Source organism: Tarenaya hassleriana, unplaced genomic scaffold (genome assembly GCF_000463585.1).
Source record: "Tarenaya hassleriana unplaced genomic scaffold, ASM46358v1 Cleome28, whole genome shotgun sequence".
Classification (NCBI taxonomy): Eukaryota; Viridiplantae; Streptophyta; class Magnoliopsida; order Brassicales; family Cleomaceae; genus Tarenaya; species Tarenaya hassleriana.
The window spans coordinates 1,263,101-1,287,440 of NW_010966021.1; the positions used below are offsets into that span (position 1 = coordinate 1,263,101).

General features: G+C 38.8%; 9 protein-coding genes across 11 annotated transcripts in view; 6 read left to right on the top strand and 3 right to left on the bottom strand.

Annotated features, from left to right (window-relative positions):
* Positions 1-490, top strand: part of LOC104817898 (AP2-like ethylene-responsive transcription factor PLT1) — a 2,888-nt gene extending 2,398 nt beyond the window's left edge. Inside the window, exon 10 of the mRNA XM_010547270.1 lies at positions 1-490. This exon is cut by the window's left edge and continues 1 nt beyond it. Within this exon, the coding sequence (XP_010545572.1) occupies positions 1-378 (378 nt within the window). The 3' untranslated portion in view covers positions 379-490.
* A 1,028-nt stretch (positions 491-1,518) lies between these two features.
* Positions 1,519-3,427, top strand: LOC104817901 (zinc finger A20 and AN1 domain-containing stress-associated protein 2-like). The gene is made up of 3 exons (XM_010547273.2): positions 1,519-1,642; positions 1,786-1,820; positions 2,601-3,427. Exon 3 carries the CDS (start codon positions 2,602-2,604, stop codon positions 3,112-3,114), a length of 513 nt encoding a protein of 170 aa, XP_010545575.1. The 5' UTR covers positions 1,519-1,642; positions 1,786-1,820; position 2,601; the 3' UTR covers positions 3,115-3,427.
* A 273-nt stretch (positions 3,428-3,700) lies between these two features.
* Positions 3,701-9,135, top strand: LOC104817900 (serine/threonine-protein kinase Nek6). Of its 2 annotated transcripts, none has more exons than XM_010547271.2 (15): positions 3,701-3,992; positions 4,561-5,115; positions 6,495-6,663; positions 6,760-6,826; positions 6,928-6,993; positions 7,082-7,125; positions 7,227-7,272; positions 7,374-7,454; positions 7,555-7,597; positions 7,678-7,727; positions 7,810-7,891; positions 8,112-8,161; positions 8,239-8,312; positions 8,400-8,451; positions 8,534-9,135. In XM_010547271.2, exons 3-15 carry the CDS (start codon positions 6,545-6,547, stop codon positions 8,978-8,980), a joined length of 1,221 nt encoding a protein of 406 aa, XP_010545573.1. In that variant the 5' UTR covers positions 3,701-3,992; positions 4,561-5,115; positions 6,495-6,544; the 3' UTR covers positions 8,981-9,135. The 2 variants fall into 2 exon arrangements, with proteins under 2 accessions (XP_010545573.1, XP_010545574.1); XM_010547272.2 differs by having other exon boundaries at positions 4,567-5,115.
* On the top strand, positions 4,568-5,134 carry LOC104818126 (zinc finger A20 and AN1 domain-containing stress-associated protein 2-like). Its single transcript, XM_010547582.1, has 2 exons — positions 4,568-4,830; positions 4,984-5,134. The coding sequence occupies exons 1-2, from the start codon at positions 4,568-4,570 to the stop codon at positions 5,132-5,134; spliced, it is 414 nt and encodes a 137-aa protein (XP_010545884.1).
* Positions 9,136-10,165: 1,030 nt separating the features above from the next.
* On the top strand, positions 10,166-11,932 carry LOC104817903 (UDP-glycosyltransferase 89A2). The gene is given in 2 exon segments (XM_010547278.2): positions 10,166-11,542; positions 11,544-11,932. Coding segments are annotated over 2 exon segments (1,620 nt in total). The 5' UTR covers positions 10,166-10,177; the 3' UTR covers positions 11,799-11,932.
* On the bottom strand, positions 11,896-15,734 carry LOC104817902 (zinc transporter ZTP29). 2 transcript variants are annotated; one of them, XM_010547277.2, is made up of 13 exons: positions 15,669-15,734; positions 15,335-15,536; positions 14,716-14,774; positions 14,362-14,454; positions 14,173-14,262; positions 13,982-14,063; positions 13,267-13,322; positions 13,012-13,068; positions 12,825-12,865; positions 12,619-12,686; positions 12,455-12,511; positions 12,245-12,362; positions 11,896-12,081 (listed from the first exon to the last, which is right to left on the bottom strand). In XM_010547277.2, exons 2-13 carry the CDS (start codon positions 15,396-15,398, stop codon positions 12,036-12,038), a joined length of 831 nt encoding a protein of 276 aa, XP_010545579.1. In that variant the 5' UTR covers positions 15,399-15,536; positions 15,669-15,734; the 3' UTR covers positions 11,896-12,035. The 2 variants fall into 2 exon arrangements, with proteins under 2 accessions (XP_010545579.1, XP_010545578.1); XM_010547276.2 differs by having other exon boundaries at positions 15,664-15,685.
* Positions 15,735-16,891: 1,157 nt separating this feature from the next.
* Positions 16,892-18,841, bottom strand: LOC104818127 (zinc finger protein WIP5). The gene is made up of 2 exons (XM_010547583.1): positions 18,170-18,841; positions 16,892-17,332 (listed from the first exon to the last, which is right to left on the bottom strand). Exons 1-2 carry the CDS (start codon positions 18,839-18,841, stop codon positions 16,892-16,894), a joined length of 1,113 nt encoding a protein of 370 aa, XP_010545885.1.
* Positions 18,842-21,496: 2,655 nt separating this feature from the next.
* On the top strand, positions 21,497-23,689 carry LOC104817904 (pentatricopeptide repeat-containing protein At2g22410, mitochondrial). Its single transcript, XM_010547279.2, has one exon. The coding sequence runs from the start codon at positions 21,592-21,594 to the stop codon at positions 23,644-23,646; it is 2,055 nt and encodes a 684-aa protein (XP_010545581.1). The 5' UTR covers positions 21,497-21,591; the 3' UTR covers positions 23,647-23,689.
* A 303-nt stretch (positions 23,690-23,992) lies between these two features.
* LOC104818128 (short-chain dehydrogenase reductase 3c-like) overlaps positions 23,993-24,340 on the bottom strand; it is a 1,341-nt gene continuing 993 nt past the window's right edge. The window contains exon 3 of the mRNA XM_010547584.1: positions 23,993-24,004. Within this exon, the coding sequence (XP_010545886.1) occupies positions 23,993-24,004 (12 nt within the window). The remainder of the gene's footprint in view (positions 24,005-24,340) is intronic.

The following is a 24,340-nucleotide window of genomic DNA, read 5'->3' on the forward strand; positions in this document are numbered from 1 at the left end:
GGCATTCCTCAGTACAATGCCCACGATTCCTCACCGTTTCACCAGAGCTGCCTTCAGACACAGCTCCATCTTCACCAGCAGGCCGATTACTTGAAACAACCGGACCAGAGTTCGCAAATTTACAACCCGTATCTTCATAGCAACACGGGAGATCTTCACGGTCTGGTCTCCAGTTCGGTCTTGGACAACAATGGAAGTTCTAATGGAAGCTGCAACACAGGAGGGTTTCTTGGGCTGAATCCAGCAGTTGGATCGGCCGAGGAATTTCCAGTCGTTAAGGTCGATTATGATATGCCGACGGGTGGAGGAGGATGGTCCGGAGAATCGTCGGTTCACGGCTCGAGTCCGAGCGGTGTTTTCAACATGTGGAACGACTGATTGGGCTCTGTTTCTTGCGGTGCAAGAAAGGGTTGGAAATTTTAACTGTTTTAACTGTTTTCTGATTTTGTTTCTTGCTCTTTCTTCTGTTGGAAGTAATGTGATCGACCGAAATCTTGATTAACTGGAATCTTAATTTGTTAGAAGAAATTGGTTTCAGGCCGCAAAGATCCATGAATATAAATTTCAGACACAGATGCTTATATATATATATATATTTTTAAATTTTTTTATTTTTGGTCGTATGCCATGCAATTCTTGCAACATTTGTAAAAGAATAAAAACCGGTATTCTCATCGAAACATTTTTAGGTGAATTTATTGGAAATAATATTACAATTTACAGTAAGGGTTTCTTGTGAATTTTTGGTTCCGCGTATTGACACGTCTTGGGTGATGTCAGAAGGGGTAATAAGGTAAAAATCCAAAATAAAATTAAAATAAAATAAAAATATGAAACTAGCCTTTAACAAATTCTTTGAAAAACACATATGTGTGCATTGTTAACGTACAAAACCGTTGAAACAATTTATGAGAAGCGCAGCACTATCTTTATCATAAACTACATTAAACCCAAATATATATATGGATAAAATAGGCCTTTCAAATTATAAAAAAATTAATTTACGAAAAATTAAAAGGTAGGCTATCTTATTAATTTAATTATATTTAGGATCATCTTAAGTCTTAACATAATGACACGTTGATCGCAAATTAATTACATTGGTCAAAAAATGCAATTATGATTAATGAAGAAAAATATGTATAGTGGTTGCTTAGTGGTTGGTCCAAGTGAACACGTGGAACAATGGAAATCTGTTTTAATAGATCCAAACAATCAAGAAAGACATTGTGTGTATATTTAAATTAACTATATAGATTATTTATTAATTATAAGAATGTTTTTCTATATTGTTTTGAAAAAAAGAAGAAGAGAAAACCGAATATGACCCAGAGAGAAATATAAACAAACCGAATAAAATTAAAAATCGAATTCACCCGGTTTAGCTAAACCGAAGATATTAGTTGTTAATTCAAAAAATTGGAGGTGCGTCTTAAATGAATTAAATATCCAGCCAATGAACAGCGAAGACGTCAACGTTTAATTAGCAGAAACGGTGCGATTATAGACGTTGCTTAATTGTATAGGAAAGAAAGAAGAACATAAGCCTAAAAGAAAAAGCTCTCTCTCTCACTCTCTTCCCTTCTACGCTGCTGCTGGGGTCTCTCTCCGGCAGACGATCTCGTTGAGATAGATTCTTAGGGTAAGTGGGTTTGTCTCTTTTTCGATTTCCCCTCTGGGTTTTGTTCTGTTTTGGATTTCGATTTCGTTTTTATTCTTCTCGATTTGATTTTGCTTTCTGGTTTGTGATGGGTCCTGTTTTGTTTTCGTTTTTTGAACGATTAGGTACCGATCGAGAGAGAGCTTCCCAGCCCAAACAGGTGAGTGGTTATGGTATTTGATAGTATGATTTATTTGGAGTTTGATTGTGTGAGAAATGGTTCTGTGATCCTGGGAATTTGTGTCTCTCATGTTGTCCGAATTCAACCTCTAATTTGTTTGCAAATTGATTTCATATCCTTGCTGTTTATCGACTCCGAAATTAATTTCTTGGATTTAGATGATAAATCCTCTGATGATAGGGACTGATTTTACAGTATTGATTTGGGTGGTAACGTAGTTTTAAATGGATTTGTAGTTTGGATTTAGCTGCTCTGTTTCTTGGAGATGATTTCTTTTGCTACTATTTGCCTGCTGCTGGTAGCTAAGATTTTGCAGCCTTTGTGGTTGGAACTCAATTTCTGGTACCGTGTAATCGGTCTAATGTTCTGAGGCTGCAGTGTTGAACAAAGGGTTACGATTTGGATGATATATGAGCTTTTGATGCTCGTATTTTTTATGATTACGGGGGGAAAAGATGCGTGCTTTCTTCTATTTTCCTCGAACCCTGTAATTTAGACGTTTTACCACTAGAAAAGTTCATTCCTAGATTGCTTGGAGAAGGAAATGCCGATGAATTGCTTGTTTATATTCATCGTTCGAATCAGATATTTCGTGAGACGGGTTTTTGGTGCTTGGTTGTTTCTGAGATGTTTACGAGACTCAAAACAAATTGATTCATGTGCTGTTGTTAGATTGGAGACAGATTAGAAATTTCCGTGATCTGGGTTATCTATCTTCTTGATGTTAGAGTAACTGAGGCTGACACAATTTAAGTGCAGAATGGACCATGACAAGACTGGATGCCAAACTCCGCCTGAATGTCCGAAGCTATGTATCAACAATTGCGGTTTCTTTGGTAGCCCGGCTACGATGAACATGTGCTCCAAGTGCCACAAGGCTATGTTGTTTCAACAAGAACAGGGGGCTAAGCTTGCTTCTGTCGTGTCTGGATCATCATCCAGCATTAACGCATCAAAGGAAACCTCTGTTGCATCTGCGGACGTTCAAGCTAAACCTGTGGAGCCGAATGCCGGTTTCCTTCAGTCATCTTCTTCTGCGACTGACACTGGAGTAGCAGTAGAAGCAAAACCGAAGGAGGGACCAAGCCGATGCAGTACCTGCAATAAGAGGGTGGGTTTGACCGGTTTCAAGTGTCGGTGTGGTATTCTCTTTTGTGGGTCTCACCGCTATGCGGATAAACATGATTGCTCCTTCAATTACCATGCCGCTGCTCAGGAGGCTATAGCCAAAGACAATCCGGTTGTGAAGGCAGAGAAGCTCGACAAGATCTGAATACAATGTTCTGCAACATAAGCTCTCGCCTCGTCACATACTTGGCTGGTGATGTTTGCCATCCATGGCCTATGCGCATGTTGTCTCAATGTCATGTCCGTTCGAGTATATTCTCATGGTAACATTATCTAGCTCGAAAGTGTGGTGATCTAGTTTCGTCTCTGCAATGTGTGGAAAATTCTGTCTGTACCATCGTCATGTCAGAAGAAACAGTGATCCTTTTGCGTCGTCATGCTCTTAAGAAACGATGTTTTCTTTTTTTGGGATAATAGGATGCTGTTAGTGGTGAACACTGCACACGGATCGAGTATTCGAGGCTTTATAGTATCTGATCTTGAAGACTCTCTCGGGTTTTGAGGTTCGGAATCCGTCATAGGACCCAAGTTGAGATGAAAAGGGCGTACATGAAAAGTGAGTGGCGAGCACAAGGTGACGGGCGAGCGAGGTAAGCGACGAGGGGCAAATGGCAAGACGAGGCGTGAGGTGAGAATGGTGAATCCTAACCATGCTGTGCGTGAGCTCGGAATTTAAAAAAAAAAATCAATTTTTTGGCCAATGAAAGACCTACACGCGTGCATACTCTTTTGGCAAAAAAAAATGACGTTGCTTAAAAAAATCGACGAGAAAGAAGCCGAGCGAAGCCTAAAAGACCGACCTTTATTCCCGCATCCTTCTCGGCCGACTATCTTCTTCGGAGAGATTCTTAGGGTTTGGAGGGTTTTGTCCCTTTCCTAATCTCATTTCTGGGTCCTTCTCTATTTTTGTTCTAGAATTCGATTTTCGTCTCCGCGATTGCGATTTCGTTTCTGGTTTCATGACGGGTTTTGTTGGTGATTGATCAGTAACCGATCGAGGAAGGGACTCCTCGGGCCAAACAGGTGAGCGATCGTGGCATTTGATTGATGGGTTTCGTTAGGGTTTATTACAAAGATGCGTTATTGATGAGAGATGCTCCTGGGTTTCGTATTTTGGTTCTTATGGTATCAGAAACTGTTCGGTTTTATTACTCGCACTCTGTTTGCGTATCCATAGGGCTTTTGAAAGTTTTGAATCATGTGGATGCACAGGGGACTGATTCTGTGGAGATTCCATTTGGGTGAAAAAGTAGCATTGATTAAAATTCTATTTCAGATTTTCCTTGTCTGGTGTTCTTACATTTTCACCTGATTCAACGTCTAGATCTTTGGAATTACCTTCGATATTTCTGTTCTTCTTCTTCCGCTTCGGTTTTATCAGTGAATTCTTCCATGCCAATGATAGAAAGCTTGTTCAACTGTTCTATCGGTGCTTAGGCTTATGAACGAATTGCTTGCATATGTTTGAATGATCTGTGTGGCATCCATAGCGCATGACATTGATGACAATGGAACCCATACTACTGATGATGATGTCGAGTCTTTTCCTTTTTATCTTACGAGTAATCGTGGGTGATATTATTACGCATAGATGCAGAATGGAGCATGACGAGACCGGATGCCAAACCCCGCCCGATTGTCCGAAACTTTGTATCAAAAACTGCGGATTCTTTGGCAGCTCGGCCACGATGAACATGTGTTCGAAGTGCCACAGGGCTATGTCGTTTCAACAAGAACAGCAAGCTAAGCTTGCTTCTGTCGTGTCTGGATCATCATCATCATCCGTAATCATCATCACTGTCAAGAAAACTGTTTCAGATGCATCCGTGGATGCTCAAGCTAAACCCGTGGACCCGTTTCCGTCAGACATGTTCCGCCATTGGAACGAAGCCTAAGGAGGATCCAAGCCGACGCTGTACCTGTAATAAACGAGCTGGGTTGACTAGTTTCGGATGTCGGTACGTGCGGGGATAGCCTCTGTGGGCCACACCGATGTGGAAAAACACGAATGCAGGTACGATTACCGTGAAGCTGGGCATGGAGCCATAGCGAAAAGCGAACCCGGTTGTGAAGGCAGAGAAGCTCGGAAAAATCTGAATCCCGTCTCGAAAGCATTCGCTCATCCATCAAACTACAGCCTCCTAAGGTCAGTCATCGACGACTAGAAGACTTATCCGCTGTTTTCTTTGTCGTATCCGTAGAAAAGTAATCATCTTGTCGCAAAGACCGTGATCTTATCGCGAGAGAAAGAGAAAAACAAATTACGAACAAATGAGAAAGTAGATAAAATAATTTGGAGATCAATATTTTTTTTTAAAAATAATTTAAGTTAAAAAGATTTTGATCATAAAATATGAAAAAATGTTTTTTTATGCCCGTTCCAGAAAATTTATATATAAACTCAAATAGGATACAAAAGGAAAAATTAAAAAATTAGTTAAAAAATAAACTTGAAAAAAGTAGAAAGATCAATGATAAGGATGAGACATTAAAATTGTCATCATTGTGTTAGCTTAATATTTAATTTTATCTTTGGAAAATCGGCTTGATTTACATATTACAAAAAAAAAGAAGTCATGGCGAGGTATGGGATAAGAATTTAAAAAAAAACGATTTTATTTGTACATACTCATTTTTTTATTATTATTCATATAACTTTTCTGTTTGCATGTTTGGTCCAAAGAAATGTCCCTGTTATGAGGGTAGAGTGTTTGAATTATATAGTGTTCTTAAAATCAAAAAATTATTTTTATTTGATTTTCAATAATATTTTAATTCATTTTTTAATTAAAAAATCTATTTATTTTAAAAACAGTCTTATTTTTGTTATGATTCATTGGTTATTTTTATATTAATGCATATTTAATATAATTTTAAAAAATTATAACCAATCAAATTTAAATATCTTCACACCGAATTTCTGCCAAACATATCTCGAAGTCTTATAGGAAAATCTAAGATAGCTTTTGAAGTCTAATTTTCATTTGTTGGTGTGAATATAAGTTTTTTTTATAATAAAACTCAATATTGGGTCTAAAAAATTCATGAATTTGAACCCACAAAACCAACAGATAGATTCTAATGCTAACATTTTGCTCATTAGTTTGAACAAAAGATACTTTCAGAGAATGTTTTTGTGCCAAGTGTAAAGTGTGAAAAAGACGTGTCAACAAAAGTTCAACCATATGTAATTATAACAACAACCCTGAAATCTTAAGCAATTTGGTTTGGTCGTCAATCTTTCACATGAATCTTCCTTTTTTTTTTTAAAAAATATATTATTTTTCTTTTCAATATTTCTTTTTTTTTTGTTCTTCCATTGCTTCATCTTCAATATTCTTCCCTCCTTTGCCTGTTCAAAAAATTATGAAATTTCCAAACTTTCCTTCTCCACAGATTTCAAAATCACATTTTGTTTAATGGGTCCATTTTTTTTTCCCCTCAAGCGTTCATGTTGATACTTACGAATTCAATGCTCATGAGTTTTGTATGAATCTATCTAATGCTTTAGGCTCCTTTGTTCAGTTTTCTTGTGAAAACAAACCCTTTTATCAGACAAGAGGAAGGAACACATCATGGAGAACAAGACCGGTGAATCAACTTTGAAGATGGACGATTACGAGGTTCTTGAACAGATCGGTAGAGGCGCTTTCGGATCCGCTTTTCTCGTTCTTCACAAATCCGAGAGACAAAAGTGAATTTTCAAAGTGTCGAATTCGAAGTTAGATTCGTTTTTTTTTTCTGAATCTTGTTCAAGATTTTGGATCGAATCTTGATTTGGTTCGTGTAGATACGTGGTGAAGAAGATTCGTTTAGCTAAGCAAACCGAGAGATGCAAGCGTGCTGCCCTTCAAGAGGTTAGCAAACAAGAAAAAAAGAGAGAAAAGCTTTATTTGATCTTGAATTATGATTATACCGACGAGATTTTTTTTTCTTTCACGCCCTATGATGAATGCAGATGGCTTTGATATCTAAGCTCAAGAATCCGTACATTGTGGAGTACAAAGATTCGTGGGTGGAGAAGGTAACCCTGTCGATTCTCTTATCCGATCCGAGAATATCTCGATTGTTTCTAACGTGTTGTATATATATAATCTCGTTTGATTCTTCAGGATTGTGTATGTATAGTAACGAGTTACTGCGAGGGCCGAGACATGTAAGGCATCGTATATTTGGATTCTTAACATTAGCGCTCTTGATGCTATTTTCCGGTAATTGATCTACTGATTTTGTTTTTTGTTTTTTTGGACAATGCAGGGCTCAGATGATAAAGAAATCCAAAGGAACACTTGTGTCGGAAGAAGTAATTAATTAAATCTAATAAGGAATCTAATCAGTCCATTCATATGAATATATAACCATCACCTGATTTCTCTAACCATTCCTTCCTTTTATTTTCTGTAGAAACTCTGCAGATGGATGGTACAGCTATTGCTAGCTATAGATTACCTCCATTCCAATCGGGTTCTTCACCGTGATCTTAAGGTACAAATCCATACATATATATATATACACATATATACGCTTCTCTGCTCGCGGAGAAAAGGGTCATCGTTGAAGTAACGTTGCGGTGTTCGGATTCCAGTGCTCGAACGTATTCCTCACGAAAGAAAACGAGATTCGGTTAGGTAAAGATTCAAAATCTCCTCTTGATGTTTCTCGTTTAAAGAGTTGTTTTATATCTTCGCCTTTACCGTACATTTCTCAGGAGACTTTGGCCTCGCGAAACTCCTCAGCAAAGACGAGCTCGCTTCCTCGGTATTCCTCTTCCCCTTTTTTCTGCTTCATTATTCGAGTTCGTTTCAGAAATTCTTCTGAATTCAGTTTATGCCTTTTGCAGGTCGTAGGAACACCAAACTACATGTGCCCCGAGCTTCTCGCGGATATTCCATATGGATACAAATCAGATATATGGTCTTTAGGTATACCGAAATTGTTGAGGCCTCATTATATATCAAAAGTGTATTTCCGCAACCTCATTTAACCGACATGGACAAAATAACGCTTTTTGGAAAGCGATTACACGTCTTGAAGTCGTATCCTGATCCCTAAAACCTATACAAAATGCAACATATTTTATGAACGATTCATTTTTTTTTTCTAACATGATTTTTTTCGCCGTGTTTTCGCTGTTCTTGCAAGGTTGCTGCATGTTCGAAGTAGCTGCACATCAGCCGGCTTTCAAGGCTCCCGTAAAACTCATAATCTGTTCCGTATCGTCGTTCACTCTCGATAACGAGATTCTGAAAAATTGTGTTACCGGACGCAGGACATGGCAGGACTCATCAACAAGATCAACCGCTCCTCTCTTTCTCCTCTCCCGGTCATGTATTCATCTTCACTGTGAGTATATTATTATACGTTTTCATCAATATGATACCCGAAAAAAAAGACCTTTGTATATATGATTCGAGATTTATACACTCGCAGTAAGAGACTGATCAAGAGCATGCTTCGCAAGAATCCCGAGCACAGACCTACAGTGAGTTCCATCCCGGTGTTGCGTTTTTGTTTTTATCTCGTCACCTTTATGCATATCTCTTTTGTTTTCCCAAATGTTTTAGGCCGCGGAATTGTTGAGGCATCCTCACTTGCAACCGTATCTTGCACAATGCCAACATATTTCGCCTGTCTTCAAGCCGATAGTATCCAAATCCAACGAGAACAGAGCCAACGAAACTCGTCCTCCCCTCGCCAAAACTTGGGCGAGCCCTCCAATGGAGAGAGAGAAAGTGGCGAGGGAATGCAAGGACGAGGAGATATCGTTGATAAGCACGCTGACCATGCTACGAGAGTATCAGAAGAAAATCCCGAGGAGCGAGGAGAGGGCGGAAGCGTTGGAATCTCTGCTGGAGATTTGCGCGGGTTTGCTTAGGCAAGAGAAGTTCGAGGAACTCGAGGGGATCTTGAAACCCTTTGGAGACGAAGCCGTTTCGTCGAGAGAAACCGCGATTTGGCTCACCAAAAGCCTCATGAATTTGCAGAGAAAGCAATCAGAAACCGCCCCTTGAAAGAAAAACAAGTGATCGCAGCGATTTCTTTTGCATTTAAACATCAATCTTACATTTGTGTGATATTGTATACGTACAACGGCGCTTTTTCAGTATCAATATAACTTATGTTTTAAAAAACAACGTATTTTAGATTCATAATATTGACAGGACAAGATCTGTGATGTCTTACTTCACACTCATTATATATATATATATAGTAACTGTAATTATTATACATTGTGATAATACATCAAAAGGGTTTATCAAAAACGGTGTTTTCCGATGAATCTAAGCTTTTGTCGGTGCAAGAAATCGATTTCGAACGAGGATTAGGGTCAAGGACCCTTTCCTTACTGCAGAAGGAAGGCCGAGAAAGCTGAGAGCAAAGCGGCGACGGAAAGAGTCACCGGAAAAGTAACGGCGGCGGAGGAAGAAGAGGCCGAAGGGCCCGGAGACGGGGCCGGTGTCTCCATCGTAGCGGTGGCTACGCTCATCAATGCAGCCAGGAAAAGCAATGCAATAGAGATGTTGTTCTTCATGGCCATTTTTATAATTGTTTTTTAAAAACGTTTTTGTAGTTTTTTTTAATGTTTTGAGGGTAATGAGATTGGATATATATACATATATATATATATGTGTATGTATAGATATATGTTGAAGGAGGAGAGGAAGGGAGGATTGCAAGGGCTACCATTTACAAAACAGGAGGAGGATCCATCCATTTAGTTTTTTTTGTGGGTATAAAGTTTTTACTAATACTGTAAAAAAAAAGGATAGATATTCAATTTAAGATGGTGATTTTTATAGTTACCAAATTAACCATAAATCGAAATTGTTGAAAGAAAAACTTTATCATATTTCGAATTCATTAAAAAAATCCATTCGAAACGAAATTATACGTTGGTCTATTATCATAACAAATTCCGAACATATTTTTGGTTTTTCAGGTCTATACACACAAAAAAAATCTTGCAGAATTTGGAGCTGTAAATAATATATATGTATATATATATATATAAAGATATTGCAAGAAAAAAACACTCACGTATGGATACGGAAAAGAGTGGAAAACATTGAAAAGTTTATGTACGAAATTAACAATTAATATTGAATTATGTGATTGGGCCCACTCAACGACCAAACAAAGTCGGGAATTACATTTTTACACACTATATATTATATAACTAATAATTATAATTTTAATTCCCTTCCAAAATGATAAAATGGACAGGAGACGTGGTCAATGCATATTCACTCGTACTCTTTTCGTTTTCTTTTTGCTTTGAAAACATTTTGACTGAAAAATCTGTATTTTCCTCCAAAAATCATAAACAAATAAATAAAGCCCAGGAAAAATTATTTTCTCCAGCGCTGGACTCATCAACAAAACCCATCACGGCGACTGCACTGCACGCGCCACCGCAAAACGCCGGAGAAATGACGCCGGAGACCCGACCCGGTAACTCGAAACCGCATATTGTTGTGTTTCCATACCCAGCACAAGGCCACATGCTTCCGCTTCTGGACCTGACCCACCAACTCTGCCGGCGTGGCCTCGCCGTCTCAGTTGTCGTTACCACCGGAAACCTCCGTTTCCTCTCTCCGCTTCTCTCCGCCCACTCCTCCGAATCCATCTCCGCCGTCAGTTTCCCTTTCCCTCCACACCCTTCTCTCCCCTCCGGCGTCGAGAACGTCCAAGACGTCGGGAACTCCGGCAACTACCCGATCATGGCCTCTCTCCGAGAGCTCCGTGAACCCATCATCAACTGGTTCAGGGCTCATCCGAATCCACCGGTCGCGTTCGTCTCCGATTTCTTCCTCGGTTGGACAAACGATCTCTGCCGTCAGATCGGGATCCCCAGGTTCGCGTTCTTCTCCTCCGGTGCCTTATTAGCCGCCGTCGTCAAATTCTGCTTCGACAACATTGATCTCGTCAAATCCACTGAGCCGATCCGTTTCTTGGATCTTCCTCGTACTCCGGTTTTCAAGAAGGAGCATATCCCGACGACGGTCCGTCGATACATCCATTCACCGTCTCCGGAGCTCGAGATCGCGAGGAATAGCTATCTAGAGAACATTCTGAGCTACGGGTGTGTGTTCAATTCCTTCGATTGTTTGGAAGATGAGTACTTTGAATACATGAAGCAGAAAGTGGGTCACGATCGGGTCTTCGGAGTCGGTCCGCTCTGCTCGGTCGGGTTGGACCCATCGGGTCGGGGCAAATCCGGGTCGGATTCGGTCTCCGACGTGGACACGAAGGCACTGTTGACTTGGCTTGACCAATGCCCAGATGGGTCAGTGGTCTACGTCTCTTTCGGAAGTCAAAAACTGTTGACCAAAGACCAATGTAATGCCTTGGCGCTAGGGCTCGAGAAGAGCATGACCCGGTTCGTGTGGGTCGTGAAAAAGGACCCGGTACCAGACGGGTTCGAGGGGCGGGTCGCGGGCCGAGGGATGGTGGTCAGAGGCTGGGCTCCACAAGTTGTGTTGCTCCGCCACATGGCGGTGGGTGGGTTTCTGAGCCACTGTGGATGGAACTCAGTATTGGAAGCCATAACGAGCGAGACTATGATCATGGCTTTGGCCCTGGGGGGCGATGAACGCTAAGCTGGTCGTGGACCATATGGGCATTGCGGTTAGGGCTTGTGAAGGAACCGAGACAGTGCCTGACCCGGATGAGTTGGGTCGAACTATACAAGCAGCGATGGGCAACGACGGGAAAGAGGTCAGGTCACGGGCAGCCGAGATAGGGAAGAGAGCGGTCAAGGCCGTGGAGCCAGGAGGGAGCTCTTGGACAGCCTTTGACCATCTTGTCCAAGAATTACTTCATCTATAAGATGATATCATAAAATCTCCTAACGGAATTTATGTCCGAAATATATGGTGGTCGGTACTCCGCGTTGGTGATGTGAATCCAAGGAATAAATGGATGCTTCAAATGATTAAGGAATTTAATTCATCTAGAAATTATTGACAGATTCGATAGAGTTAGCCCCTTCCTTTTTAAATCCAATCTTTACAGGTTACAAATAATTTACTGTCAACTGATTGTCGTTCATGGTGGGTCATCTCCTCACAAGCTCATCGTTTCAGGTAAGCTTAGCTCTAGAAAATATAGGCTGCAAAAGATGGAGACCATTAAAAATGGTTAGAAACCTCGTAAACCGCCCAACCCTTAATCTCGTTATTTGATTACCATCCTTATAATTGGTACTTAGAAACTGTTTCTTGATTGAATACCGAAATCGATTGAATTATGCGAGTTTCGGAATTTCTTCATACCTTGCAGACATACAAGCCATGCCGAGAAAGACAGCCTTAACCGCCTGTTTCTGACCCGCATAATCGAACGCTAGAGGGAGCATTTCATGCAGCGTGAGGAACGCCATGACTCCACCAACTGCACAGACAAACAACGTTTTCCGTCAACCAAAAAACGAAATAATCAAAACCGTGAATTATCGTCTTTTTGTAGAAAGAGTTTCCACCAACCCGATCCCAACAAGCCTTCGAGGATTTCTGGACTCAAGCTGCTCGGAAACAGATAAGCTGCAGTGATGCGAAAACAGGGCCTTAGAATATTTATCGATAAACTCTCGGGGAAAGAGATTACTCGTAGAGAATTAGCATGAGCCAAAAACACGAAGCTGACTTGCCTACTATAATTACGCCAAGAGGCTCAGCTAAACCAGAGAGTGTTGCCAATTTGAACGCCTGCCACTTGCTATAACGTGCGTAATTTCGATTTCGATCCGGAAATGAAAACGAAGGGATCTTTATATTAACTTAAAATTTTCATGGAAAAAGTGAGACTCAATTCTCAAATCGAAATCAGATTCATATAAGGTGAACAGGCTATTACCTTTCGGTAGCGAAATAAACAGGAAGTGCAACTGCAACACCCTGTGACGTAAAAAGAAGAACATGACTGTACGATTGGAGAGAGATAGACAAATGATTTAACGTTCTTCTACAAGACATGATTTGGTCGCGGTGAATGTAACTTTGTAAAAAAAGGGGAAATTTCTACGGGTTTACAGATTAGGTACCTCTGGAATGTTATGCAAAGCAATCGCCAAAGCCAGATTGACACCAACTCTCATACCCTGTGAAAGTATGATCCGAACAGAAAGAAACATTAATATAATTGCCATTGACAATCCAAGTCCCATTTCCGAAAACACAACACGCAAATAAATTTAGGCACATCATAGTTTCCCTCTCCAGGGAATTGAGATTATGTACAAAGTCTGTAAATTTCTAGACGAAAAAAAGAAATGGATAGCAGGGTTCTTTGAACTCACCTTAATCGATCCAAGAAACACTGCCATCCCTTCGGGAAAATTGTGCAAACTTATGCCTGTGATTAGGAGGTGAAGGAAAGAACCCCAAAGAGTTAACCACTTCATATTAGTTTTTAAAGAAAACATATTCACTATGTTTATTATATAAATTTGCTGGACTTAATTTACAGAAATGCAATAAACAGTCAAGCTAGATAAAATCCGCAGAAACAAAGATAACTTCACCGATTGGAGCAAAGATCACAGGGACTTAAATGTATACAATTCCTAATCGGCTTTCCCCAAGTGAAATATATCGACCAGCCAGCTAATTTTGGGTTCAGAAGGATTATGTTCAAGAAAATGGGAGTAGTGTTTTCCTTCCATATATTAGAGATTCTACCAATTATTTCCAACATATTTAAGCATCAAGACATGGCAAAAAGCTAAACTGACAAAAACTCAGCATCTTCATCAAATCCAGTTCCTGTTCAAATGAATGCAGCTAGAACAATCAACAATGAGAGGAAGCAATGAACAGAAAGATATCACAGAAGATCAAAAGTGCATAAAATGGATCAATGTCAAGAGAATGCAATGGATTTTTACGGGTTTTAGTTAAGTAATCTGACAAACATATAAGACGCAAATTGTTTAGGGCATCTATAAATGCAACACGAACTCTCAAAACAAAAGATTAGCAAATCTAAGTAAAGGTGCTGATAATAGAAGATACCTATAGCAGTAACTATCCCACTAAATAAGACTTGCCGACGTTGCTTCTTCATCATGTCTTTGCCCCCCTCATCCCCATTTTTCTGTTGCCAATACATGTCAATCTTTCAGCAAACTAGAGAAAGATGAAATCCAAGAACGGATCGTCTTTCATAAAGCACTTGCTAAGAAAGAGAACATAATGTTACTAGCCTTTCTTTTTTTCACGTCTGTTGTAGGACCAACGGTTGGTTCAGGGATGAATTTAGCAACACATGCAAAAAATATCACACCTCCGAAAAACTGCATTACTAGAAAACTAGAAATTAATCTCCGAGTGTTAAAAGAATGTGCATTTCATTAGATAAAATCGAGAAATATTGAAGAGGAAAGAAATACTACCCAGAGATTGCCTCTTAAGAACCCGATAGAGTTTATAGCATTATGAGCCAAATCCAGGAATGAAATGCTCAGCATCAAACCTGCAGCAAACCCCTGCAGAAACAGCCTCAAAGAATCAGCTATGTAATTGCGTAACATACGAGCTAAATCTTCCAGATGAAACGACATGCAAACTATAGCAATTTCTGTTTAAGCTAATGTTTGAGAGTATAAGTATTGGCAAAGTACCCCAAAATAGCTATCTGAAATATGGGAAAAATAACTTTTTACAAAAAAACAATCAAAATGACATATGTGCTCATGTCTGATTCAGAAAGAAACAGAACATAAGTTAAAACTAGATCATAGCATCACCTGTAGAAGCCCAAGCATCTTCATATTGGGAGTCTGACTAAGAATCACAAAAAGAGCACCTGTTACAACAACATACACTTTTTATTACTTGAATAGCATCACATGATTCACACATCTCCCCCTCTTCAAGAAGCAGAAATACAGAAACATCATTTTCATACAAAGGATCAACAATTTTAAGCATTTGAAGTGTAAGAGACCAACCACATTTTCTCATGTAGGAACTACCAATATACCAACCAACACAATTTATGCTTTTTCAATTGCAATATCCAATCATAAGCAACATTTCGAAAGATACATGGAATTGTTCCTCTTCAAGGCTTCAAGCTAGATTCTTCTCATATGAATAAGAATTAAGGGCAATAAAAAAACTCATCATCATTAAACCGTAGCACACAAGTTCATACACTCACTCATATGATCTCCTAAACTTGACATATCAATCTCAAATCATATTACCACAGATCGAAAAAAAGGGTTTCTCCTTTCAGCTCAATTCACTCGTATGATCTCCTAAACTATTACCAACCTCACATTTCAACAAACAACTCTATTTAAAACTATAGAAAAGTAAATTTTCCAAATTTGAATAGCGGTAGGAATTGCATTGACCCACCAATCGAAGTGCTCAATCCACCCACAAGAGACAGCCCAAGCGCCACGATCACCTGAGAATCCATCGAACTATCTGACTGGTATTCACGAGATAAACCCCAACAAAGGCGCCGACTTTTTTCCTGGGTTTTTCCAACAGAGTTCTTAACTCGCGTTCAGAGATGGAGAATCCGAGAAATTATAGAGGGGTACGAGAAGAATATCTGAAGCCAAAGAAAGAGATCGTTTTTTTTTGGGGTTAATCCAAGAAAATGGGAAACCCTAAACCCTAATCCATGGCTATTACCCTCGATATCATCAGTCTATGTATATGGATATATGCATAGATACCTGACCTTGCGTCTCGGACTCTCGTTTTCTGCCTTTCACCTTCCTTCACCCAAAACGTTTACCCGAAATTCTCTCGAATCGACCCGGACTCCGACCCGGACCTGGAGGAAAATAAACGGTTAAATTTTATTTTTATACTTTTGAAGAATTGCAATGTAATCCCCGTATTATTTTAAAATCATGAAATACGCGAATATTCTTTAGATTTGAGAAAATGACCACACATTCCAAACCGAACGTTTTTGGACATCAACCTAGGGGTGGACTAGTGGCCACGGGTCAGGTACCCGAAAATTTGAGGGTATTTAAATCCGAATCTGAACATTTCAGATTATATGTTTTATTATCCGATCTCGTATCCATGAAGTCGGATACCCGAACCCAAAAATCTGTGAAATAATTATCACCCGCGAATACCGAACTCGAATATTTATAATTATTTTCAATCAATTTTTTAAAATATATTTATATATACATATTCAAAATCATTCAAAATAAATTTAAATTGTATTTATATCTAAAATAAAAATATTTTTTAAAAAATACATCATAAATATATCCAATAATATCTATATAATCATTAATATTAAATAAAATAACAAAAAAACTAATAAGTCTAAAATTTAAAGGATAATTTTTTATTATCTGGATATCCGCGCATACTCATGAGATAATAACAGTTACTTGAAACCGAATCCGAAAATTCAGGTATTCTAATATTAATGTTCGATCTCGTGTCTCGTTCTCTCGGATACCCGAAAATTCAGGTATCCGACCCGCCGATCGATTGGATAATTGAAATTCGGGTTTTTTTTCCCATCCCTACATCAAACTCATGGCGGTGATGCAACCGTCTCTATCTTTGACCGGTATATTTATTACCATAAGAAACAATCATTTCAATAAAAATACGCAGGGATAATTATAGGTCCTTTAAAATAATGTCTCAGTAATTATATGATTGTTAATTAATGCTGTAATTGAAGACAATAAAGTTCTTCAAAAGTACTTCTCCCATATGAAAAATTAATGGCTTAAAAATACAATTTTATGAAAGAAAAATAATTAAGCCACGAGATCAAATCATTGAGAAAGAAACTCAACAAGAAACGAAAGAACGATACAAAGATGGAATCGTGTTCATCTGCATGCATGCAGTGCATGAAAACTCCAAACTAGAAGAATAAAAACGAACCCTAATATATATATCTTTTTAATTAAAAAAACCCTAACAATTGTTGTAATATTGGTCGACGTCGGAGGCAGCCTCATCATCTTGTTCCCCGAAGAAATCATCGATCCCACAAGCAACATGATCATTCCCAAAGGCTTTGATATGGTCCTTGAGCGACCTCTTGTGCTTGAAATCAGACCCGCAAGAGCAATACCAAAGCTTGCCGCAGTTCTTCTCGTGGGTTCTCCAGTCGCCTTTCACGGCAAACGCCTTGCCGCATTTCCGACAAGCGAAAGGCCTCGTCCCGTGCTTGCGTTTGTAATGCGTTTGGAGCGTACGGAAATCTTTGAGAGGCCTCGCTTTCGGGTTGTCGATGTTGTTCTTGCATCCGGGCGAGCAGCAATAGCACGGCAGCTTCAGCATTGCCGTCGGTTGGGTTCCCCTCAGTGACTCGGGCCCTTTTCTGTACTGTGAACCGTGCCCCCACATGTGCATCTGCGGTTCGGACCAGCGACCGAAACATTTCCGAGAAAAAAAAACATTAGGACTAGATTTGGTTTTATTATGCGTTTCTCTTGTGCAAAAATGTCGATTCTTTTCATAATTGATACAAATACTTGTAGCTAGTAAAAAGAAAATTTGTTTCTGTCAGTTCCAACTTTCTTTAAGGGTCACACCGTTCACATTTCATAAAAAAAAAAAATTACGTACGTCAAATATATGTGTTTGTTATATACATATATACACACAAACAATACGAGATACACGATGTGAATCGCTGCTTAAGACCGCAGAACTCTATATTTTACTGTGTATAACATTATGCTTTCTCTTTATTTATATATATATATATATATCATATTGCTTTCACCTTTGACTAGTCGACATATCGAGTTGTGAAAGGTCGACCGTAACTACGTATATATATATATATGTGTGTGTGTGTATATATAGTTGGGTTCTGTAGTAATCCAGAAGTTCTGCTGCACAAAGGTCAAGAACGAGACAGTAAAAAAGATGTTGGTTTCACTTTAAGCATATGATTCCGAGCAAGAAGCGAAGTCAGAGTATGAAAAAGACTGTTGGGTTAAAGAAGATATTCTGAATAATCAGTTCAACTTTTGTACCCATCCAATCAATCAATCTCTGAACCCCGACTTGTAATATAATGTTCCATCATTCAAAATGACCTATGCAATGTTACTCATGATTATATCACGTACTTCCTCTTTCTTTCTTTCTATTTTTTTTTTGTTGAGGCAATTAATGAACCTTGCAAGATGTATAGAGTAAAAAAAATGGAGGAATTTACCAGCTGAAGTGATTTGATACCTGCATGTTGTTGTATCTGTTGAAGGTCTTGAAGCAAAGTGGGCAAGAGAACTGTGTAGGGCCAATCATAATCTGTGCAGGGGTTGGGATCCAATACTGATGGCCTTTGTTTAATCCACCACCATGATGATCATGACCATGGTCATGATGATGATGATGATGATGATGATGATGATGATGAGAAGCAACTGTAATCTCTAGCTCTTGATCTTGATGAGGATGATGGTGGTGATGGTGGTGGTGCTCCTCGGACGCGTTTGGAACAATATCACCACTACTGCTTCCACCGCCATTACAGGAACTGCTGTTGCTAATGAGATTTGGCAACCCTAGACAAAGATCCACAGTAACATTTTGACCAACATGGTCATGACCATCAAAAACATTTGAAGAACTGTGATCTGTGTCCATGGAATAATAACGGTACTCATGAGGTTGGTCTTGATCGTTTCTAATAGGGCTCGAGCTAAGGAGAGGAAGAGCTTGTCTGAGTGGAGGAGAGTCAACTTCTGGGGTTGCAACAGTAGAAATCATATTAGGGTTTGTGTTGTTGCTGTTGTTTGTGTAATAACAATAGTCATGAGGGTTGTAAACATATGGAAGACAAGTGGAATAGTTGAAGCCATAGTTCCATGATCCATTGCTGAAGAGATTTGAGAAAGGATCAGACATGACTTCTTGAGAGGAGATGACAAAAGTGAAAGAAAGCAGTATATAGAAGATGGGCACTTTGTGTTTAGAGATGGAGAGAGATACAATATACATATATATATACGCATATATATATATATATGCAAGATGCATGTATGTAGCTAGTGTGGGATGTGAAGAGGCGGTGGAAAATGTCATGTATACAAAAGGGCAGAGAGAGGGTGAGAGAAGAAAGAGACAAGAAGATAGTCTAAGAAGTAGAAGGAAACTATCTTGGTACTTGCAAGAACGAGGAACACTTTGAAGAATGTGCTAAACGATATTGCAAGAAACAAATATCCCCATATATATGTATATATATATATATATAATATTTGTTGTAATTTATTCACTATGTATATTCACTCATTTTGATTAACTATATATGATAGTAGAATAGTCAAACTAGAGAATTTTAAATAGCAAACGCAAGATGCAAGTATCATCTAATCAGGATAAAACTTTTAAAAAAAAAAACATACCAATTTTTCTTAATAGCTGATTATTTTGGATCGAAATGACTAATTTTGAGATTTAATTACAGAGGTTATATAAATATTCTAACAATTAAAAGTTAAATTAGTAAGGATATGATGCGATAAAAAAAAAATAGAATGTTCATTTGATTTTTTATGGGGTACTTACATAAATTAGATTTTTTTTTTGTACCTGTCAACATGAGTATAATGCGTATATAAATGAGAATCATCATATCATGGATGGCATAGTGCCCGAAAGATGGATAATATTACAAGGGCTTTTTCAAAGTTTTTGATATGTAAACTGACTATTCAATTAATTTTAAAACACATATTATATACACAATATGTCTATTAAAATGAATTAATTTTGGTACATCATCAGGTGTCTGCTCACCCACCAACCCGTCGGTGGGCAGCAAAGTATGAAAGGGATCAAGGGCAAAAACAGCAATCAAAGAAATAGGCTTGTCTTGTCTCCTTCAACATTGAACTTATACATACATATACACACATATATATAGAGAGAGAGAGAGAAAGAGAGAGAGAGAGACTAAGAGCATAGAAGAGTTCATAAACTTTTTGGTTGTGTGGGATTTTCAGGACATTGGGAAAGGGAACAGTTGTGATCTAAGACAGCATTTGCTTTGGTGGGCTCGTATCTGTCGGCTTAGCTTCAGAACCAAATTACTGGGGAACCCAAATTTAATTAAAACAAAATATATAATATTACGACAAAAAAGGTATACAATATATTTATAAAGTTCATTTACGTGCATTAGCATGCATGTAAACTCTACATAAAACCGTTCCGACATCTCCTTCCCGTTAGTTTCCATGATCTTTTGGACTTTTATAGCCTTCGAAATTGATAACCATATAAAATTCGTTCAAGAAACTCACATATTTTCGTCCGATATATATACGTGGATCGATGATTTAAATATCGATAATCCTTCTGGTCGGTGGTTGCTATTGTTTGATTTTCGTCCGATATATATACATGAAGAGTTTTATAGCTATAAAAAAATACGTGAAGAGTTTGATCTTGTGAAGAAAATTTCTCTAATTTTCGAATTTCTATTTCGTCGTAAAATTATTGCGTTTCTTCGCTATTTTCATAACACACAAAAAAAAATCTTTTTTCCATTTCATTACGTTTAGCGTGTGTTCTTAATGTATCAATCAATAATTAACGTGTATGTTAACATTAACATATGCCCTCTCCCCTAATCTTAAATAACTAACATTAATTAAAAACTAATTAAAGTAGAGAATCTCTATTGACATCGTCGGGTGGGTCAAAATGTGAGGGTTAAGAAACTTTCAACATTTGGTAATGAAATAGTTTGATGTATAACGTGTGAACTCAAAAGTATTTTGGATTATATAAATATATACAATATTTTTTTAAAAAAAATATTTGATTACAGGAGGAGATATTCCCGAGACAACACGAGCGTGTGTGTTTGTGTTTTGCATGCATGGGTGTACCATCTCTGTCTTTTGTTTATACCTTGTTCTCTCTTCTCCAAACATTTTCATCTATTAATGCACCTCCACATATACATACATACATATATATACACGCAGACATGCATGTATATATGCATGCATGTATGTGCATCTTTATACATGCATGAGTTCGGCTATAAAATCTTTTTGCTTTGGGATTTTCGTGATGCAATTTTTTTTTTGACTTTTTCGTGATCAGTGAAAAGTTGGAATTGGTTCTAGTTCTAACCTTTTTTTAAAAGTCTAAATACCTTAATTAATATTTTCATCCTTATGTGGTCTAAAACTAATACTCAAGTCTCATATATATATATATATATATATATATATCCGCACGGTGTTATGAAGCGAGAAGGTCACTGTTTTTTTCTTCTTCAAAATTTTTAATCTTAAAACCAAAATTCATTTTTTTTCACATATTCAAAAATCGATCTCATCTCTTGAAATTAGGAGGAAAAATGAAAACAAAATGTATTGAATTGGAAAAATGATGAAACCCACATTGTATAAATAGTTTTTGGAATCTTATATATATATATATATATATCTTACTAAAAATGTGTTATCTTTTAGTAATTGGATGATATAATTATATGACCCAAAGGTGGTCTATGAAAAAAAAGCCTTTGGGCCATTGACCCAATCATCTAAACACTACCACGGACAAGGCAGAACGTCGCCGGAGTTTTCTGCCGGAGATATTCCCGACGACCTTACGCCCAAAGGAGTTACCATCTGATGAGCATATCTAATGTAACTAAGCCTAGGTTTCTCCTTTCTCCTCCTCAGATTCCGGAACTCCATCGTTCACTGTCTTCTCTTCGCCATACTCGCTCCCTCCCTCGTCACAGAGACAAACCCGTCACCTGGAACTCGACCCACAGCTTCGTACTCCAGAACCCACTTCTCTCATTGCTCGAAAGATGCAAATCCTTGTTCCATTTGAAGCAAATTCAAGCTCAGATGATAGTTACTGGGTTAATTCTCGATGCGTTTGCTTCCAGTCGTCTCATCGCCTTCTCCGCCTTGTCGGAATCCCGGAATCTCGACTACTGTCGGGAGATTCTCGAAGGGCTTGAGAACCCTAATCCGTTCTCTTGGAATGTGGCGATTAGGGGCTTCTCCGATAGCGAGAGTCCTGGAGAAGCGGTGCTGCTGTACAAGGAGATGCTGAGAAATGGTGGGTGCAGACCAGACAACTTCACATACCCGGTTTTGTTCAGGGTTTGCGCCGAACTTGGGTTGAATCGTTTAGGTTATATGATTCTCGGGCATGTCTTTAAGTTGGGATTGGATTTCGTCGTTCATGTGCACAATGCTTCGATTCATATGCTTGCCTCTTGCGGAGAAATGGAGAATGCGAGGAAGGTGTTCGATGAAAGTCCTGTGAGGGACTTGATTTCTTGGAATTCTTTGATTAATGGTTACGTAAAGATTGGCGAAGCAGAGAAGGCAATAAGGGTCTACAGGGAGATGGAAGCTGAAGGAGTTAAGCCCGATGAGGTGACTATGATCGGGTTGGTTTCTTCGTGTGCACAGTTGGAGAATTTGAATCTCGGAAGAGAGTTTTATGGGTATATCAAAGAGAACGGACTGAACATGACTGTTCCTCTTGCAAATGCCTTGATGGATATGTTCTGTAAGTGCAGGGATATCGATGAGGCACGGAGAATATTCGATAAGATGGAGAAGAAAACGATTGTGTCGTGTACTACGATGATCGTAGGCTATGCTAGATCTGGCATGGTTGATGTTGCTAGAAACCTTTTCGATGGTATGGAAGAGAAGGATGTCGTGCTTTGGAACGCGATAATCGGGGGTTTTGTCGAATCCAAACGTGCCCGTGATGCTTTGGCATTGTTCCACGAAATGCAAACAAGCACCACGAAGCCCGATGAAATAACCATGATCCACTGCTTATCTGCTTGTTCTCAGCTCGGTGCCCTTGATCTCGGCATTTGGATTCACCATTACATCAAAAGACAGAGTCTCGATCTTAACGTTGCCCTAGGAACAGAGCTTGTTAACATGTATGCCAAGTGTGGTAACATCGCAAAAGCTCTCGAGGTTTTCCATGAAATGCCGGTAAGAAACTCGTTGACATACACATCCATCATCGGAGGCTTAGCGGTTCACGGGCACGCACAAGCTGCAATAACATACTTCAAAGAAATGGTGGATTCCGGGATAAACCCGGATGAGATAACCTTTCTCGAGGTTCTATCAGCGTGTTGCCACGCAGGCATGGTCGAAGCTGGCCGGGACTATTTTTCGCAGATGAAATCAAGATTCAACCTCGAACCCGAAGTGAAACACTACTCCTGCATGGTGGATCTTCTAGGAAGAGCCGGACATTTGGAAGAGGCAGAGAAGCTCATAGAGAGTATGCCGATGGAGGCGGATGCCGTGGTCTGGGGAGCGTTGTTTTTCGCCTGCAGGGTTCACGGAAACGTCGTGTCGGGACGGAAGGCGGCCGAGAAGCTTCTGGAACTCGACCCGGGAGACAGCGGAACGTATGTAATGCTGGGAAGTATGTATGGTGAGGCAAACATGTGGGAAGAGGCGAGGAGAGTGAGGAGGATGATGCAGGAGAGAGGCGTGGAGAAGATTCCTGGCTGCAGCGCCATTGAAGTGAACGGTGTCGTGTCCGAATTCATCGTTAGAGATAAGTCTCATCCTCAATCTGTAACCATTTACGGCTGTCTGGATCGACTCGGGAGGCATATCGAGACCGTGGCATACGATTCCGGGTGTGCCGTTTTGGGAGATGGAAGTAATAATACATTTATTTAGGATTTAAATCTCCTCACAATTATTCTGAGATATTTAGGATTCAAATATTTTTTTATTATTTATGTCCACTAAAACAAAATAACAATTTAAAAATCCAAAAAATTCGTAATAAATATACAAATTAAATCACTAAATAGTAATCAATTATCATCAATCACATATATTTGAATCAATCAAATTATTAAAGGACCAACCCAGTTCGTATCCCCGTGGGGGTGCTGGGAAAGGAATATATTAGGCCACCTTACCCCTACATTTTTAGTGTAGAGAGGTAGATTCGAACCCGCGACCTCAGACCCCACGGTAAATGGTTTTACCGCTGAGCCAAGTCGGCCCTTCGAATCAATCAAATTATTACCTACATAAATTAATCTTTAAGCGATTGACAAATTAAATCAATCAAATCACCATAAATTTATGATAAATGTTTCTCAATAAATTCTATGATGGGTTTGGTCCATGCTACATATACTTTCTGATTTTTCATTAGGTCTTGGTCTCAAGGAGTTTTAAAAAATGTGAAAGAAAAAGTCATATTGCAGATAAGGCCGAAGCCATTTTCAAATACTTTTAAATATCTTTCTTAAGGTACTTTTCCTTGGTTACTAAAAATTTAATTTTATTAGATATATATATATATATATTAATAATACAATTAAAATTTTTAAATATTAATTTAATTTTATTGAAGTGA